Genomic DNA, 15,830 nt, shown 5'->3' with positions numbered 1-15,830 from the left:
ATTGATATTCAACTTGAGCATCAGAATATTTTTGTATCTTCTACGAACACAACCCTCATTCACCTTACCAAGAACGAGTACGGAAGAGGAAGACAAATACTTTGGAGAGCGAAGGTTGAAGAAGTTTGTGGAATTAATCTTTACAAGACACTTCTTCAACTCTGTATGAACATGAACTAATCTAGTACATCATTCATGGCCATTTACAATATATAAACATAACCAAAACAGTAACATTAATGGAACAGTAATATGATTATATGACAGTTGATTTTCTTTTAATGGAAAATTCATAGAAAAGTACAAGCATTTGGCCAAAAGGTATCAGTACAAACCAAATGGAAGAAATCTACACTAAATGGTCGCCTAACTATTTGCATTTATAATCCAGTGTGAAAATAAGATGGGGCAAATACGACAATCTCAGAAAGCGTCTGCTGGCAAATCATATTAAGTGAAGAATGAGCTTTGAGACTCTACCAAGGGTCAGCATCCAAAATTGAGTTGTTTATCCTGCTGTCTGTATATACTCATCCACAACGAAAAATTGTCTCCGTGAGGATTGATAAAAACTTACCTCAATGGGTCCTGATATCCTGAAGATAGCGCCTAATTTGCTGAGCACCAATATATAGCACATCGGCAGCAAGAAAGACTCCAATCTATGCCACAAATGTCAAACTTGTGAATGTATAGATTAAGAAATAAAATATAAAAGTGAAGGTCCACAGCGGATAAAATACCAGGCGTGCAGAAAACACTAATCTATATCCCCAGCCTTCCTTGGCCGCAGCTGCTCTTTGTTGATCAGTCCAACTAGAAATATTTATGAAGTCAGAAATTTGCAACCATATCCTAATTATTTTGAATATATAAAATCACACTTGAAGGCTGCAAATTGTAATGAAAATTATTTAAAACTATCATGCAATTATATCCAATAAGCAATGAACATTAGGCTACATATAAGTCTTCATCAACTAGAGACTATGATCATGACTCAAATCTGCAGGGTGATTTAGAACAAAGATTTTGTACTAGAGTTTCCAACCAATTATAAATGTGTAAGTATGACAGGTCTTGGTATTACTCAAGGGGACAAATAAAAAAAGGTAAATCAGAGAATTCTCCCTCTGTCCTGTGACAACAATATGTTAAGAAGGAGATTTAAACGTAACTCAACCCTACAAAATCAGCTTCTAAAGTGAAGATTACATCCACTTATTTATTGTGAATTGGCTTTATCTCTAGTTGATGCGAGACTTTTAATACACCTCCCTCCCGCTAAGGTATAATATACATCTTGTGTGTGGAACTTATTAATGGAACAATGTCTAACAAACAACAAATCTTGTTAGGATAGACTCTAACCCATGGTTCCGATGCTATGTTAATAACAGATTTCAAGTCTAACTCAACCTTACAAAACCGACTTTTAAGGTGAGATTTGCATCCACTTATATATTAGGATTAAATATGATTTTAGTCCCTAAACTATCATGCTATTTTGGTTTTCGTCCCTCTTTGAAACTTTGATCCATTTTCATCCTTCTACATTCAAAAAGTTTCGGATTTTGTCCTCCTTGACCAACAAAATTAATTTTTTTTCTGGCGTGGCTAACGGTGTACCACGTCACCTCTCTCGTTTTTGAAACATGTCAATCCTCTTGCTATCATGTTCTTCACGTGGGAGGCTTATCTCCCTTCTCCATTCACAGGTGAGCCACCCACCCAACTGGTTACCCTTCACTGAGCTACCCACTCAACTCCTAGGGAGACCCTACCATCGATGTTCTTGACACCGTCATTGGCACAGCTGCAAGTGCAATCAGATCCCTAGTTGCTCTCAACGACGTCCTTACACTTCATTTTCCGTTCTTCTTACATTTCATTAAGGGTCATTTGCATCCCCGCTTCAGAGAGTTATCCATCATCATTGTCATCATTCACCCTCTCCATAAACATTTGTATCCATCACAATTTTCATTCCATGCCTCATAACAACCCTACTCAAACCTAAAAACAGAGAACAATCATGGTCCCTTGTGGTGGGGCAACAACCCTCATTCAACACGAAGAAGAAGATGAACGAGAAACCCTTGCATGTGAGCAAGGAAAAGAAGAAGGATTTCACGATGGAGAAGGGTTGCATCCATGGTAGATGAAGATCTCGTTCAGGCATTAAGACAATGTCAGCAAAGTCTTTGACTCTAGTTCTATTACGGCAAATCACAACAACGTTGCTCCCTCCCCGAAAGTGGTGGAAAGGAACTAGGTTTATGCTGAAGAAAGAAGCCACACCTTTGTTGAACAAGAAATAGGGGTTGATCAGTGCTTAGAGATGAAGAAGCTTGCGGGGTCAATTTGTAGTTTATCGATGATGTTTTTAGACACTTGTTGATATCAAGTACTGACAAGGAAGACTTATTAGAGTACCTATTGATTATATTGAAAGATTTTCTAGATTTCGTCTTGTAATTTTTTTAAAAAAAATTACTGAGCAATAGGAGTACCCTTATCTAATAGAGTTTAATTCAGAAACCCTACTATTGATGAAAAAAAATAAATACCTTCAAATAATTATAAATCACCATAATTTGTTTGTTTGATCATTTAACTCAAGCTTTGATTACTCTTTTATTTCTCTAAGATAAACTTAATAGGTTTAAAATGGAAAGGATAAGAGCAGCATGAGGAAGTAAATACAAATTTTCACTACATCAAATTAAGGCATGTGGAATGGCAAAATACAATGAACTCATGTTTCTCCCATCTTTACTTCCGTGAAAGCATGCCTCAGAATAAAACCTAATACCCTTTCTAAACAAAACTGGTCAAATATTTACCTACCAATTTACTCTAATCCTGTAACATTAGACAGATGCTAATTGATGGTTGAAAAAGATGCCGCACCATTGCATTTATTATTTGTATAATGAAATTTTCATTTATGTTTTCTGATCCTAAAAGAATTCCTGTTTGAATGCATTCTAGTGTTCTGGTTTGCTGCTATTGTTAGGATAATGAAAATAAAAGTGTATGAACTTAGTTGAACTATTGCTTCAAATTCAAGCTTTATTCAGTGCCTAACTAAATTATGATTTAGGCTGCTTGTTTATAGATGAAATGGATGAAAGGTTACACCATTCACCATACTGTAGATTCTGGAAAGCTGGTCATTGTGTTTAGTGCTCCAGATTACCCACAGTTTCAGGTTGGTTATTAATTATCTTGGCTCAGGATTGCTCCAAAATGTTTTCCTTAAATAGAAGAGCATTTTAAATTGTATACTGCAAGCCTACACAGATTTTACTGATTTAAAATCTTTGTTTTGGGTATGGGAGGGTGTATGTGTGAAAGGATAGCATCATTCATGTATAGAGTGGATAAGCATATAAAATAACATACGTCACTTTTATCTAGGATAAACATTTAAAAAAAAAAAAAGAAGTGACGACTAAAAGAAGACATGATAATTAACAGATTGAAGAACACTGTATATAATCAACAGGTCCCTGCATTCCTTATCATATATATATATATATATATATATATATATATATATATATATATATATATATATATATATATATATATATATATACACACACACACATATCTAACTTTCTACTAATTACAGCTCATTATTCTAAATTAACAATTTATTAGTGATAGATATTGATTAGTCCAAAAAGAAACATGGAAACAGCTCTGCATTATTGAGTGAAGTTAAGACAGAAATATAGAATGCATATACGTTTCCATCTGTTTATTGTTTCCCAAATATTCCACATGTTCCAAGGATTTAATATCAGAAACTTTCTGTCATGACGTCCCTCAAAGCATTAAGGGGAGCCATAATTCCACTTCTTAAAGTGGCCAATCACGAATGTGTCAAAATTGCTAGCAATCTGATGAGCCACATGTGCAATTTTGAGGGCTAAAAAGCTCACACGGATAGAAGTATATGATTGCAGATTGATCAGAGTGTCTTTTTTTGGAGTGCAACTAAAGCAGACATGTCTTTTTTGTCTCGTTTTTTCCCTTTCAATATCTTCATTGCATTTAGTCATTTCATCATTTACGTGTAAACATCACAAATGCAGCACAACATGCTTAAATTGATATAACATAACAACAATGTTATGGGATTAATCAACAAAGTATAGTATCGACATTTTACTAACATCACTACTACAATACTAGAACAAATTCAAAACATTATTGGTACAATCCAATATTACAATACTAATTACAATTAATCTTAAACAAAAACATAACAAAAAACATAATTGTTAATGCACATGACAGATCAAACAATAATAGCATAATTTTTCCAACTTTTCTATGTTCCTGTAATTTCCTTGTCCATACTTGATATCAAAAAGTGTCTAAAAACATCATTCATAAACCACAAATTGACACCACAAGCGTCCTCTTCTCCAAGCATGATCAATCACTGTTTCTTGTTGAACAAAGGCATGGCTTCTTTCTTCTTCAAGATAAACCAAGTTCCTTTCTACCACTATTCCAAGAGGGAGCTACGTTGTTGCACTCTGTTGTTGACGGAACTAGAGTCAAAAACTTTAACAACACTGTTGTAGTGCTTGAACAGGATCTTCGTCTACCACGGATGCTACCCTTCTCCATCACGAAACCTTCTTTTCCTCGCTCACGTGCAAGGGTTTCATGTTCATTTTCTTCTTCGCATTGAATGAGGGTTGTTGTCTTGTCACACCACAAGGGACCATTGTTGTTCTTTGTTTTTAAGTGTGAATAGGATTGTTATGAGGTGCGGAACGAAAGTTGTGATGGATACAAATGTTTATGGAGAGGGTGAATGGCAACAATGATGATAGATAACTTTCTAAAGTGGGGATGCTAATGACCCTTAGTGAAATATGAGATAAAAGTTGAAGTGTAAGGATGTTACTGAAAACAATTAGGGATCTGATTGCACCTGCAGCGACACCAGTGACAGTATCAAGAACATCGATGGTAACGCCTCCCTAGGAGCTAGGTGGGTGACTCAGTGAAGGGTAGCCAGTTGGGTGGCTCACCTGTTGATATGATCATAGATGGGTGGGTGACTCAATGTAAGTCTTCCAACACAACCCCTATGATAACAATTGATTTTACATGTTTTTGGGTGTATAGTTTCATGAATAAATCAACTCTTTCATAGCTTTTCCCGTATTATGTTCCAAGTTCAGTGTGTTTTTATATTTTATTGTGTTTTAGTTAATATATGCTTGTTTTACCTCTAATATCTCTTTGAGTGTGTGAGATAAGGAAATAGGTAGCAATTCTAATGGAGGAAAACAAGCTGGAACTAAAGGAAGCATGATTGGACAAGAAAGAATGATTTTTAGACAAATACCCACTCTAGGGGCTCTAGAATCGTATCGAGGCTACAAACATGAAGAAAAGACTCACCTGTAGGGTTATATTGCAATGGACCACCCCCGAACAAACAAAAAATCACTATTGGGAGCTAGGCTGACTCGTTGGGCGAGCTGGTTACTCATTGGGCGAGTTTGATAGCCTAAACTTACAAAGCGAGTTACAAGTCAAGGAGCATCAGTTTTTAGGCCTCACTAGGTGAGAATGAAGCCGTTGGGCGAGTCTATCAGTTCTGATATGCGAAAGTGGGTATTTAATCATGTATTCGCGAGGGTTTTCATAATTCCTCATTCTTACACGAACAAAATCACCTTGGGTGCTTGGGAGAGACTCTTGGAGGATGCTTGGAGTGTTGGGAAGCTCTCCCTCTCCTCCATGGGTTTCCTCATTCATCCATGGTGGTTTTCGCCCTTTTGGGGTTGAAGAGGAAGATGGGTTTGAGATTGGAGATGGAAAAGCGAAGGAGAGGCGTGATTGAGACTTGGAGTAGCTGCTAGGTGCCTTAGGAAAGGACCTTCATCTTCTTTATGTTTTCAATTTCTTCTTTGTCTCTTCAATTTGTAAACCTTAGGTTCTCCACCATGGAAGGCTAACCTTATTTGGTGAGATTAGATGTAATAAACTAAATCTTATGTATTTTGTGATGTTAATGCATATGTTTTTCCATTTCAAAGTTAGTATTTGATTTCTATGCTTGATGCTTGTTGTGGCTTGATCACTTATGGCTTGATTTGTGGTTCTTGATATATTGGGAAATATGAATTGAACCTAGTACTAAAATTGATACCTAATGGAGCTTATGTCTAGGGATAGAACATGATTCATTAGTAATCTTTAGACTCTTGAACTTAATGCATAGTTGTTTGTTGGGGATTCAAGGAATTGAAACTTGATGAGTTATCATAGGCTCAAAGTTACTAAGAAAACGATTTGAGTATGTTTGTGAGTTGATTTTGACTTGATTATGAAATTGAAAAGTTTGTGAATGCATGAGAGTGAAGTGGATGAACTCTAGTCTTAACAATTTGTAAATGATCAATGTTACATTTCCTTGCACACCAACTATTTGATGAAAATATTTTTATCAAAAAAAGTTTCTTGTGTTTTTGTGAACTTTGTGGTCTAATTGAATTAAAATGCAAGAGTTGTTAAGTGTTGCACAAGTCCCTTGATCACTTGCTACGTTGCGGCTAGTGCACTTGTCGTTGGTTTTGCAGCCAACACCCCACAATTACCAAAATGATTGCCTCCTTTCCTCCTGTTGCCGCCCCACCCCCTCAATCTGCCATATGTGCAGTTAGTCACCACCACTCTGCATAACAAACTCATTCCTACTAGAGTCTATTTTTCCACTACAATAGTAGAAATATTTTGAAGGCCAATAATTGATGCCCATCAATAAGGTGGACTCGGGAAAACCTTAATCACCTCATAATCTTCCCAAGAGCTATCTTTTATGGGCATGTCAATCCATTTTATCAGCACCTGCCACATTCCATTCAACAATATCCTAGTAGCAAAACTCATTTGAGACGAACTTGGCAGTTCTTGACTTTGTTGATAGGAGGGTAAAGCCATCTTTAACTATGAAACATGGAACAGTGAGTGTAATCTTGAGTTGTTCGGAAGTTGTAATTTGTATGCCACTTTGACAATTTTTTCCAACTCAACATAAAATGCTTCTACCTCATTTCTTAACTCCTTTCTCAAAGCTTTTAAGTATGCCTTAGTTTTGGATAAAGTTGTATTACAGTTAATTTCAAAAACTTGACCAACCTTTTGTACTTCTATTAAGTGTTGCCACATATACACCAAAAACTTGCTTAAACTTTTTTAGCCATTCATATCCCTGAATTACATCCACTGTGCACTATGAATGATGTTGTTTTGTTATGGCTAATTCAAAATGAGCTAAAGAAGAAGCAAACAAGAAAACCAGACCAAATTAATATTGATGATTGTTCATCCAATGTGGAGTACATTATGGATGATGAGTGTGAGCAGAACGAAGCATTGGATTTGGATGAAAACTTGGTTCTAGTCTAAGTTGAGGAGGATGAAACTTTACATCAGCATGATTTACATGTGGCTGATTTCAATGGTGAAGGAGATCGAAATGATGGAGTTGAAGGTCTCTGCAGATTATGAATTTTGCTTACAAAATTATTTGGTTTAGATGGAGTTGGTTTATATAATATGAAGTTCAATTATGAATTTTGAGTGAGACAGATTTTGTGTGTGAACATGCAAATTTCATAAAATTTGTAGAATTTTACCATCCATATTATTACGATCTTCTGATTAACAATCCATATTTCCCTTTCTAATCTTGAGTAAGATCTCAACTTTGACTACCATGTCAACAGCTATCACCACTCAGACTTGTTCTTGTTATCCAATATTTCAAAGGTCTATGCCGTTGGAGCCCATCAAAAGTATATATAACATTCTAATGTGGCAAGAATTCATTGTAAAAACATTGTTAATAGTGTAGATAATAAAATAACCTTTGTTATCCAATAGAGATAACTTCAAATTGACAAGACCAAATAGATTTCATCAACAAACATGCATTAAGCCTTAAAAAGGAGAGAGATTAAACAATTACCCAAGAAATTCTGACACTCCACCAATTCCAGCAAATTTGAGAGGTGATGGGCCCTCTACAATGAGATCCTGTTCCAAAATAAATTTGGTAAAACAAAGGAATGAGCACACCAAATTAGCCAATTTTATTTTCCTATGCTTGATTAAAGTAGAGTAAATCAAATACAAATTCCACAAAATTTAAATAGGAAAACATGCCTCTTCTTCAGCAGCTTCAAATCCTCCTTGAACCCAAAACAGATTTTTATAGCCAGCATTATACAGTAGTTCACAAGCAGCAAGTGATCTGGCCAGAAAATGAGGTTCAATCAACCAAAAAAAAGCTGTGCTGTTTTTTTGATACTAGTTTAACGATCATCAGATAGTTTCTTTCGTGCACCATAATTTTAGGAGCCAGATATTGGAATACTATAATAGGATTAAAAATGCAAGAGGAAGTATCAAATACGTTTTAACAACACAGGTTATCGTAATCCGAAATGAAAAAAATTGAGGGTGCAATGCAATCAATCAACCAAGTGTGTAAATCTCACCTCAATCCCTTCTGGCATGCTACAATTAATTCAGAATCTTTGGGGAACTTTTCCGCAACTTTGGCTAAGAACTGGCTGTTGAAAAGAGGAAATAAATGAATTATAAATTCATGTACATTGACAACAAATCAAAAGAGAAAATGACAGTTTATGATACCTGTCATAAGATAGAGTAGGCATGCCACTCCACCAACCTCCTGTTCAACACAACAGAAGTAATACACTTCTAATGAAATCTTCCAATTTAGTTTACAAATTAAAAAAGCCTAGCAAAGAATTACTAATGAAAGAGTCAGCACGGGATTTTTAATACCCATAACAAAATTTGTGACTTTTCTGGGAACGGTTCCAAAATCTAGCTTATTATCAACATCAAATATTGGAATCCAGGTTGAAGCTCTCACCCATGCCTTCAAAAGACACAAAAAGAACAAGCAAAGATCACAACAATGAGGCGAAAATACAGGAAAAAGAGTCAGATTACTTATTGGCAATAAGAAAAAAAAAATTAGTATCATGAACAAAGCTAAACACATAGGTAAATCCATCTAATGCTTTCTTTACAACTAGCCAAGATCAATTAGCATCATGGTAATTAGCTTCAATGATGTAACCGCAGCAATAACGTGTTTTAAATGTCAAATTATTCCACTTATATTCCCCTCCGATGATGCATTGACTAAAGGGTAAAGAAAAGCAACGCCTGAACTCAAAGACAAACCTTGTTGCGCTCATTGGAGGGACGAACATCAAGAAGGGGCTTGCCTGAAAGCTGAACTGCGTACCCAGCTTCCCTTGGGGTAAGAACTTTAACTTTTCCATCTCTGATCTACAAAAACAAGCAAGCAAACCGCAAGAAAAATTAATAGGGTCCACCCCATATTTTAATCAACACCATATTCATAAAGGGGTTTATCAAACAAGAACAAGATATCTTATCAATTATCATTCAGTTTTACTATTGAGAAATCCCAAACAACGAATACAATAAGAATGAACAACGAACAAGATTGCGAAAAATTCAATTCCACTCTAATCTCCTCATTAGTCATCAGTCCACAGGCATTTTGTTTATAAGGTTTTACATTTCAGCAGTGGCTCGGCCGTAATTCTTAGGATTGCGAACAAATGCAGCTATAACTGTGGCTATGATGAAAAAAACAAGTGAATGAAATTGAAAAATACCAGAGCCTCCCATCTCTTTCTGGCAGCAGCCATATCCCTCATTTGCTTCAATTCATAATCTTCACTCTCGGCTTGTACACGAACGACGCTCTTTCTCTGCAAAGAGAAACGTAGTTATCATCATTCCAGTTGGGACCCAGAAAGCAAAGAATGCAGAAAAGTTGAATAGAATTGAATGAATGAATACCAAAGTGAGGGTTCTTGCAGTGAAAGAAGGATTGAGTTGTAAGGAAGAATAGAGCGAAGCATAATTAGAAGAAGCAGTGAGAGAAATGTGGTTATTTGTGAGAGTGTTTATGGGAAGAAGGGATAGTGCCTCCATTAGAGTTCAGAAGGACGAAACAGACTCCGATTCTCGTAATTCCCTATCCTCTGCAATCTCAATCATACCCTACCTTCTTCTTACTCACCTCATCTTCAACCAGTAATTTTTCTTTTTTAATTTAATTTAACACTTTCGTCACACTTTGCTTCAAAATCAAAGCTTTCATATCTAATATTGTTATTTGGAACATAATAGTGACTCTCTTTTTCAAACATATCATATGAGAGCCACTTTACCATGTTATGTGAAGACAAAATTATCTTTTATAATTTTATATTGTAGTTTTTTTTTTTAAGGAAATAAGATAAATTTAAGTCCAAATTATCAAGTAAACTTTCTGGGTGTTTAAACTAGTGACACGTGACATAAATATTTTAAATTGATAACGATTACGTTATGTAGACATTTTGATCTTGTCACTTCTAGCGTTACTTGTAAGATTTATCGTATTTGTTTTTTTATGATTTAAAAGCAAGTACTATAGTAAATTTGAGGGATTTAAGAGATTTTAAATCATTGCATCTTAATTCGGATTTGGGTGATTGCTAATGAAATTATCAAATGCTCCTAATAATATATAACCAAATTTACTTCATAGATGCTCAGCTATTAAGCCTTTAAACGATTCCAAACACTAAACATATTGCCTCAAATGTTTTGTTGTATCCCATTCTGCACCAACGTGTATTCGATTCCAACGAAACGTATTTGATTTCACAATGACTCTATTCGATTACAACCCTCCTTATTCGATTCCAATAAGGTGTATATGAATACACCATGAGTTATTTGATTCCTCATGTACTTAAGTCTCTTTATTCAATTTCAATAAGGTGTATTCAAATACATATTCTGTTGTTCGATTTCCATATATTCTATTCTTTGATTCCCATGTGCTTAAATAATAATAATAGTAATAATAATATAGTTTTTTTTTATGTTAAAAATTAATTTTTATTTTTTTTTACCTTATAATAATTTTTACAATTATATATAATATTAACAATTATCATTTTATATTACTTATTATGTTAAGGGTATTTTGATAATCTTCAATTTCTATCAATTAAACCATTTTTTTATTTGTCACATTAGTCAAATCGTATATTAATTTTCACAAACTTTACATCTAAATTCACTTTTAGTCACCTTCAAATCCCTTCAAAAAAAACAACCATTAACTCACTCTCAAATTCCCTCAAATCCATCCACTCTCTTTTTCCTAAATCCATCTTTCAAAATGAACACACCCTAAAAGTTGGCTACGAAACAAAAGTCTGACTTAAAATATTATAACTATAGGTTAAATAACAAAGAACTTTGTACTTTCAGGAGTACATTTACTAATCCTAGATAAATACACAAATTTAAATGTATTTGTATTTTAAGATTTTAGTTCTTTACTTTAATCTTGATGGCGGTGTAAAATTGTCGTGATTAAATATATTATTGTGAAAGGTCAATTTAGTTATTTCACTTATGCATAGTATGATGTCTAGGTTGAACAGTTAAGAGAATTAGTCGATCGGTAAACTGGATTGTGCCGTAATTGGGCCAGGAATTGCGAGACTTATATTAAAGTCTCAGGGCTAGATTAATGCGTTGATGGGTCAGTGAGTAAATTAGGCCAGTGGTCCAGCGGATGATAAAATAAAGATATTGATAAGTTGTTTGTGAGCAATTGACCGAATTTTAAGGTAAATATGTTTGTATTTTATTGGGCCTATGACAACTTATAAATACAGGGCCAAGGTCAAAAGCCAGATACGTTCTACTGACACTCTAAAATACTCAACAGTAATAGCAATTCACAGATACTCTCTCGTGAGCAAAAGCTCCTTCAACAGACGCCTAACTTGAGCGTCGGAGTGCCTTTGTAGGTACCTCCCCCCTCGGTCAAGATTGAAGTCCATCGAACGGCCAATACTAAAGGCAACTGAGTGGCCTAGACTGGAATCAAAAAAGCAGAAGTCGCGTCAAAAAATTAGTATCTCGGTCCCCACAGACGACGCCAACTGTTTATATTTTATTGAGCCTATGACAACTTATAAATATAAGGCTAAGGTCAAAGGACAGGTACATTCCACTCACACTCGAAAATACTTCATAGTGATAACAAGTCACTTAGTACTCTCTTGAGAGCAAAAGCTTCGTAACTTACGTCTAACTTGAGCAACAGAGTGTCTTCTGCATGTACTTCCCTCCTCTGCTGGAGAAGGAGATTAAGCAGTCCATATGAGAAGGAGACAACGGAGAACCCAATTCAAGCGTTGGAAAGCGGTCGACCCGCGTCAGCAAGGTTAGTTTCTCGGTCCCACAAAATATTTATCGAAACATTTTGGCGCCCACCGTGGGACCTAGAGACTTGAAGATACCTAATGGTGACCACAAGAAATATGGAAGAGCAGAATACTAGATACATGATCATAGAGATGCGAGCTTAGATACAGGCACAGGTGCGGATCATACAGGAACAACAAGAGATTCAACGGAAGCAGGCGGAGGAAATTGCAACCCTAAGGGCACAAAGGCCACCCCCTGAATTATCAGCCTTAAATAGGCACGACAAAAATGAGGGCAATCGAAATGGGGGACGGTCTGCCCATACCGAGCCTAGCAGTCAGGGAAGAAGGGGACCCACACCCACACCTCTTCAAACTATTCGGCCTATCAATCTACTTCTGTTTACGAAAACTATCATGCAAACTCCTATGTCGGAGAAACCTCCTCCGACATTAGAAAGATATGATGGCTCGACAGACCCCGATAACCACCTCAGGATCTTCACTAATGCGATGGCATTCTACAAAGATAGCTATCCAATCATATGCAAAGTTTTCTCCTTGTCATTAAGGGATAAAGCATTAGAATGGTACCATACCCTCCCTCCAAACACGGTAGACTGCTTTGCCACAGTAGAAACCCTTTTTAGAAAACAGTATGCATCCAATCGAAAGCAAAAGATGACGCCAGCAGAATTGGTGAACACCAAGCAAGGAAAAGACAAAACCTTAAAGGAATTCATCCAAAGGTACAACGAGGTTGTGCGACGAGTGAAAGACGTAAATCACACTTTCATCATCAATAATTTGTTGTCATGTTTAAAACCAGGCTATTTCGCTGAGCAGTTGTATGCCAGACCACCAAAATCTATGGAGGAACTCTAGGAGAAGATCCCTGAGTTTATTCGTATTGAGGACATGAGAAACTCAAGGAAAAAACAACAACAGGAAGTCCCTACTAGCGAGGGCAAGAAAGAAAGGAAGCAATTTTCCAACAAAAGCGACAAGCCTCCCTAAAAGGAACTCACTTGGACGCCTAAATATGACCATTATACACCCCTCAACGCGCCTAGAGAAAAAGTACTCGAAGAAGCCCTTCACATCGAACTACTCACGGTTCGGAAAAGGAAGAATCTGTCATCTCTAATACTCATGGTGTGTATTGGAGGGATTATTCAAAAGAGAAGGATATTGAGAGTTCTCGAAAGAATTAAAATATAAGAGAGTTCTCTAAGGTGTCACGGGTTATTCAAAAATCGGTAAATTTCAAATTTTAACATAGCGCGGAAACGTATTTTCAAAAAACCTCAACATTTAATGTGCAAAATATTTTCAAAACATAATAGTTCAAAAACTCTTATCAAATGGAAATAATGAAGGAAATAAAATAACTCCAAATACATTATCTTTAAAATTCAAAAACTATGACCTTAAATAAAAATTCCAAGTTTGTCTCCCGTCATCTCTCGAATCTATCATGTCTAAGCACCAACTATAACATCATCTGCTCACGTATAACACATTATACAATCATCGTCGATAATATCATTCACAACACGCAAACAAAAACACGTATGGAGTAAGCTACCAATAAAACAATCATAATAACAAGATATAAACATATTGATTGTATCGACAATAACCAAACACCCAATACATAGTAGTAATATTAATAAATTTTCTAAACCTCTATCATAACAAATTAATCACAACAAGTTACTCGATCCTCAATCCTCGATCCTCGATCCTTGATCCTCAATTCTTGATCTTTAACCGTAGACGTCATCACTAAAGTCCCACACATAGACCTGTGGTCCATCCACTCATTAGCATCTATGTTAACTACTTACTATAAATGTTATAGTAACACCTCTATCACATCACCTGAAGCATCTCAAATATCGTGATGATCATCATAGATACATCACCATCATGATTATCCCAATCATGAACAACACCATGAGCATCATTGTACCAGTAACACCGTGGTGTAAAGAGTTTGTCTCACTTTTGTACCCTACCTCACCGATTGTAGCCGCTCCTACAACCCACCTGTAGCCTCCCCTACAGGACATTTGTAGCCTTCCCAACAAATCATTTGTAGCCTCCCCTACAAATCTGCTTTTGTAGTCCCACAATCCAACTAAGGAACATGTAATCTTGCCACACAAGAATAAGAACCACACCTTCATCCCCACACAAGGAAGGCTCAAACAACCCTTCATATGCACACAAGGCAAAAGGAAGTACTTATCCACAGATAGCACCAGGATTATCCTCCACTCTCATGCTCATCAATCACATACTTAGGTACATCCCAACACTCACTCATGTTCCAATCTCAACCACAAGTCAAACTTGACCCTAAACATTACCATTAATCACATTCTCTAAGTATCATCACGTTCCACAACTCCCCAATCTTGGTCCACGCTCATTCTTCATCAAATTCGTCATTTTTAACAAAATTGCACTATGATAATTGATTATCACTTAAGATAATCAATTATCTTAGTGAAAATTACCCAAAAACATCACGTAGGAAGGAATAATCGATTATTATCGCAGATAATCGATTATTTTCAAAACTAAACTCATGATAATCTACTATTGCCGAATTGAAACAGATCCTGGATAGAATTCAAGTGTTCAAACATATACATGCAACAACCCTAAATCACGAGGATAATTATCCCAAAACATCATGCATGCATTTAAGCATCACATAACCATATAAACATACACAAACACATATAATACATCACTTGAATTATCAAAATCCAATCATTGACATGTTACACCCTAATAAAACCCAAATATAATGCATATGATTATCACTACACCCTTACAACATATATTTGCATCGAAAACCTCTGAGCATCATAACTTTGTTTTCCCTTAGCATCAAACCCTCTGTTGGAATAACCCAACAAAACATACATAATACATTCATAGAGAAAACTCATCACAAATATTACCAAAAACCTATTCTCATGCACATACAAACTTTTGCCTAACAATAGCAATAAATAATCATAATTCATAATCATATAAGCATATGACACTCTAATGATAATTCATTTTCAAGTATAAAGGAGTGAGGCATGTGGTGAGAGTAGTAGGAGGTTATAGTCTAAGGGTTTTACCTTAGCCTAAGGCGTTTCGTGGACTAACCTTGTATGTGGTAGAGTGAAACTCATTGACAATAGTTCTGCATAGCAGTAGAGGTCACCATAAGTGCACAACCTACCATAGCTTAACAATAATACATGTATCCAAATATTTGAGTCTAGATGTATGATATGTTTAAGTGTTGTGCTTAGTTTGAAAGTGAAATATATTATATTAATTTATGAATTTCATGTTTTATTTTTTTTATATTAACTTACCTTTAATATTTTTGTATGTGTGTTTTTTTTTTCAATAATCACTTAAATGTATAAACTTAAGATATGTTAAGGATCAATATATCCTAGAAAATAATAGAGCTAAGGT

At 35.6% G+C, this 15,830-nt stretch overlaps 2 protein-coding genes across 2 annotated transcripts; one reads left to right on the top strand and one right to left on the bottom strand.

Annotated features, from left to right (window-relative positions):
* Positions 1-213: 213 nt before the first annotated feature.
* Positions 214-10,201, bottom strand: LOC106762466 (rhodanese-like domain-containing protein 11, chloroplastic). Its single transcript, XM_014646394.2, has 10 exons — positions 9,916-10,201; positions 9,729-9,824; positions 9,265-9,372; positions 8,857-8,953; positions 8,701-8,740; positions 8,544-8,618; positions 8,209-8,296; positions 8,012-8,079; positions 744-816; positions 214-662 (listed from the first exon to the last, which is right to left on the bottom strand). The coding sequence occupies exons 1-10, from the start codon at positions 10,048-10,050 to the stop codon at positions 579-581; spliced, it is 864 nt and encodes a 287-aa protein (XP_014501880.1). The 5' UTR covers positions 10,051-10,201; the 3' UTR covers positions 214-578.
* Positions 10,202-12,764: 2,563 nt separating this feature from the next.
* On the top strand, positions 12,765-13,220 carry LOC106760325. Its single transcript, XM_014643773.1, has one exon. It carries the CDS (start codon positions 12,765-12,767, stop codon positions 13,218-13,220), a length of 456 nt encoding a protein of 151 aa, XP_014499259.1.
* Positions 13,221-15,830: the final 2,610 nt, after the last annotated feature.

This window comes from Vigna radiata, chromosome 5 (genome assembly GCF_000741045.1).
Source record: "Vigna radiata var. radiata cultivar VC1973A chromosome 5, Vradiata_ver6, whole genome shotgun sequence".
NCBI lineage: Eukaryota > Viridiplantae > Streptophyta > Magnoliopsida > Fabales > Fabaceae > Vigna > Vigna radiata.
This window is presented reverse-complemented; position numbering and strand designations above follow the sequence as displayed.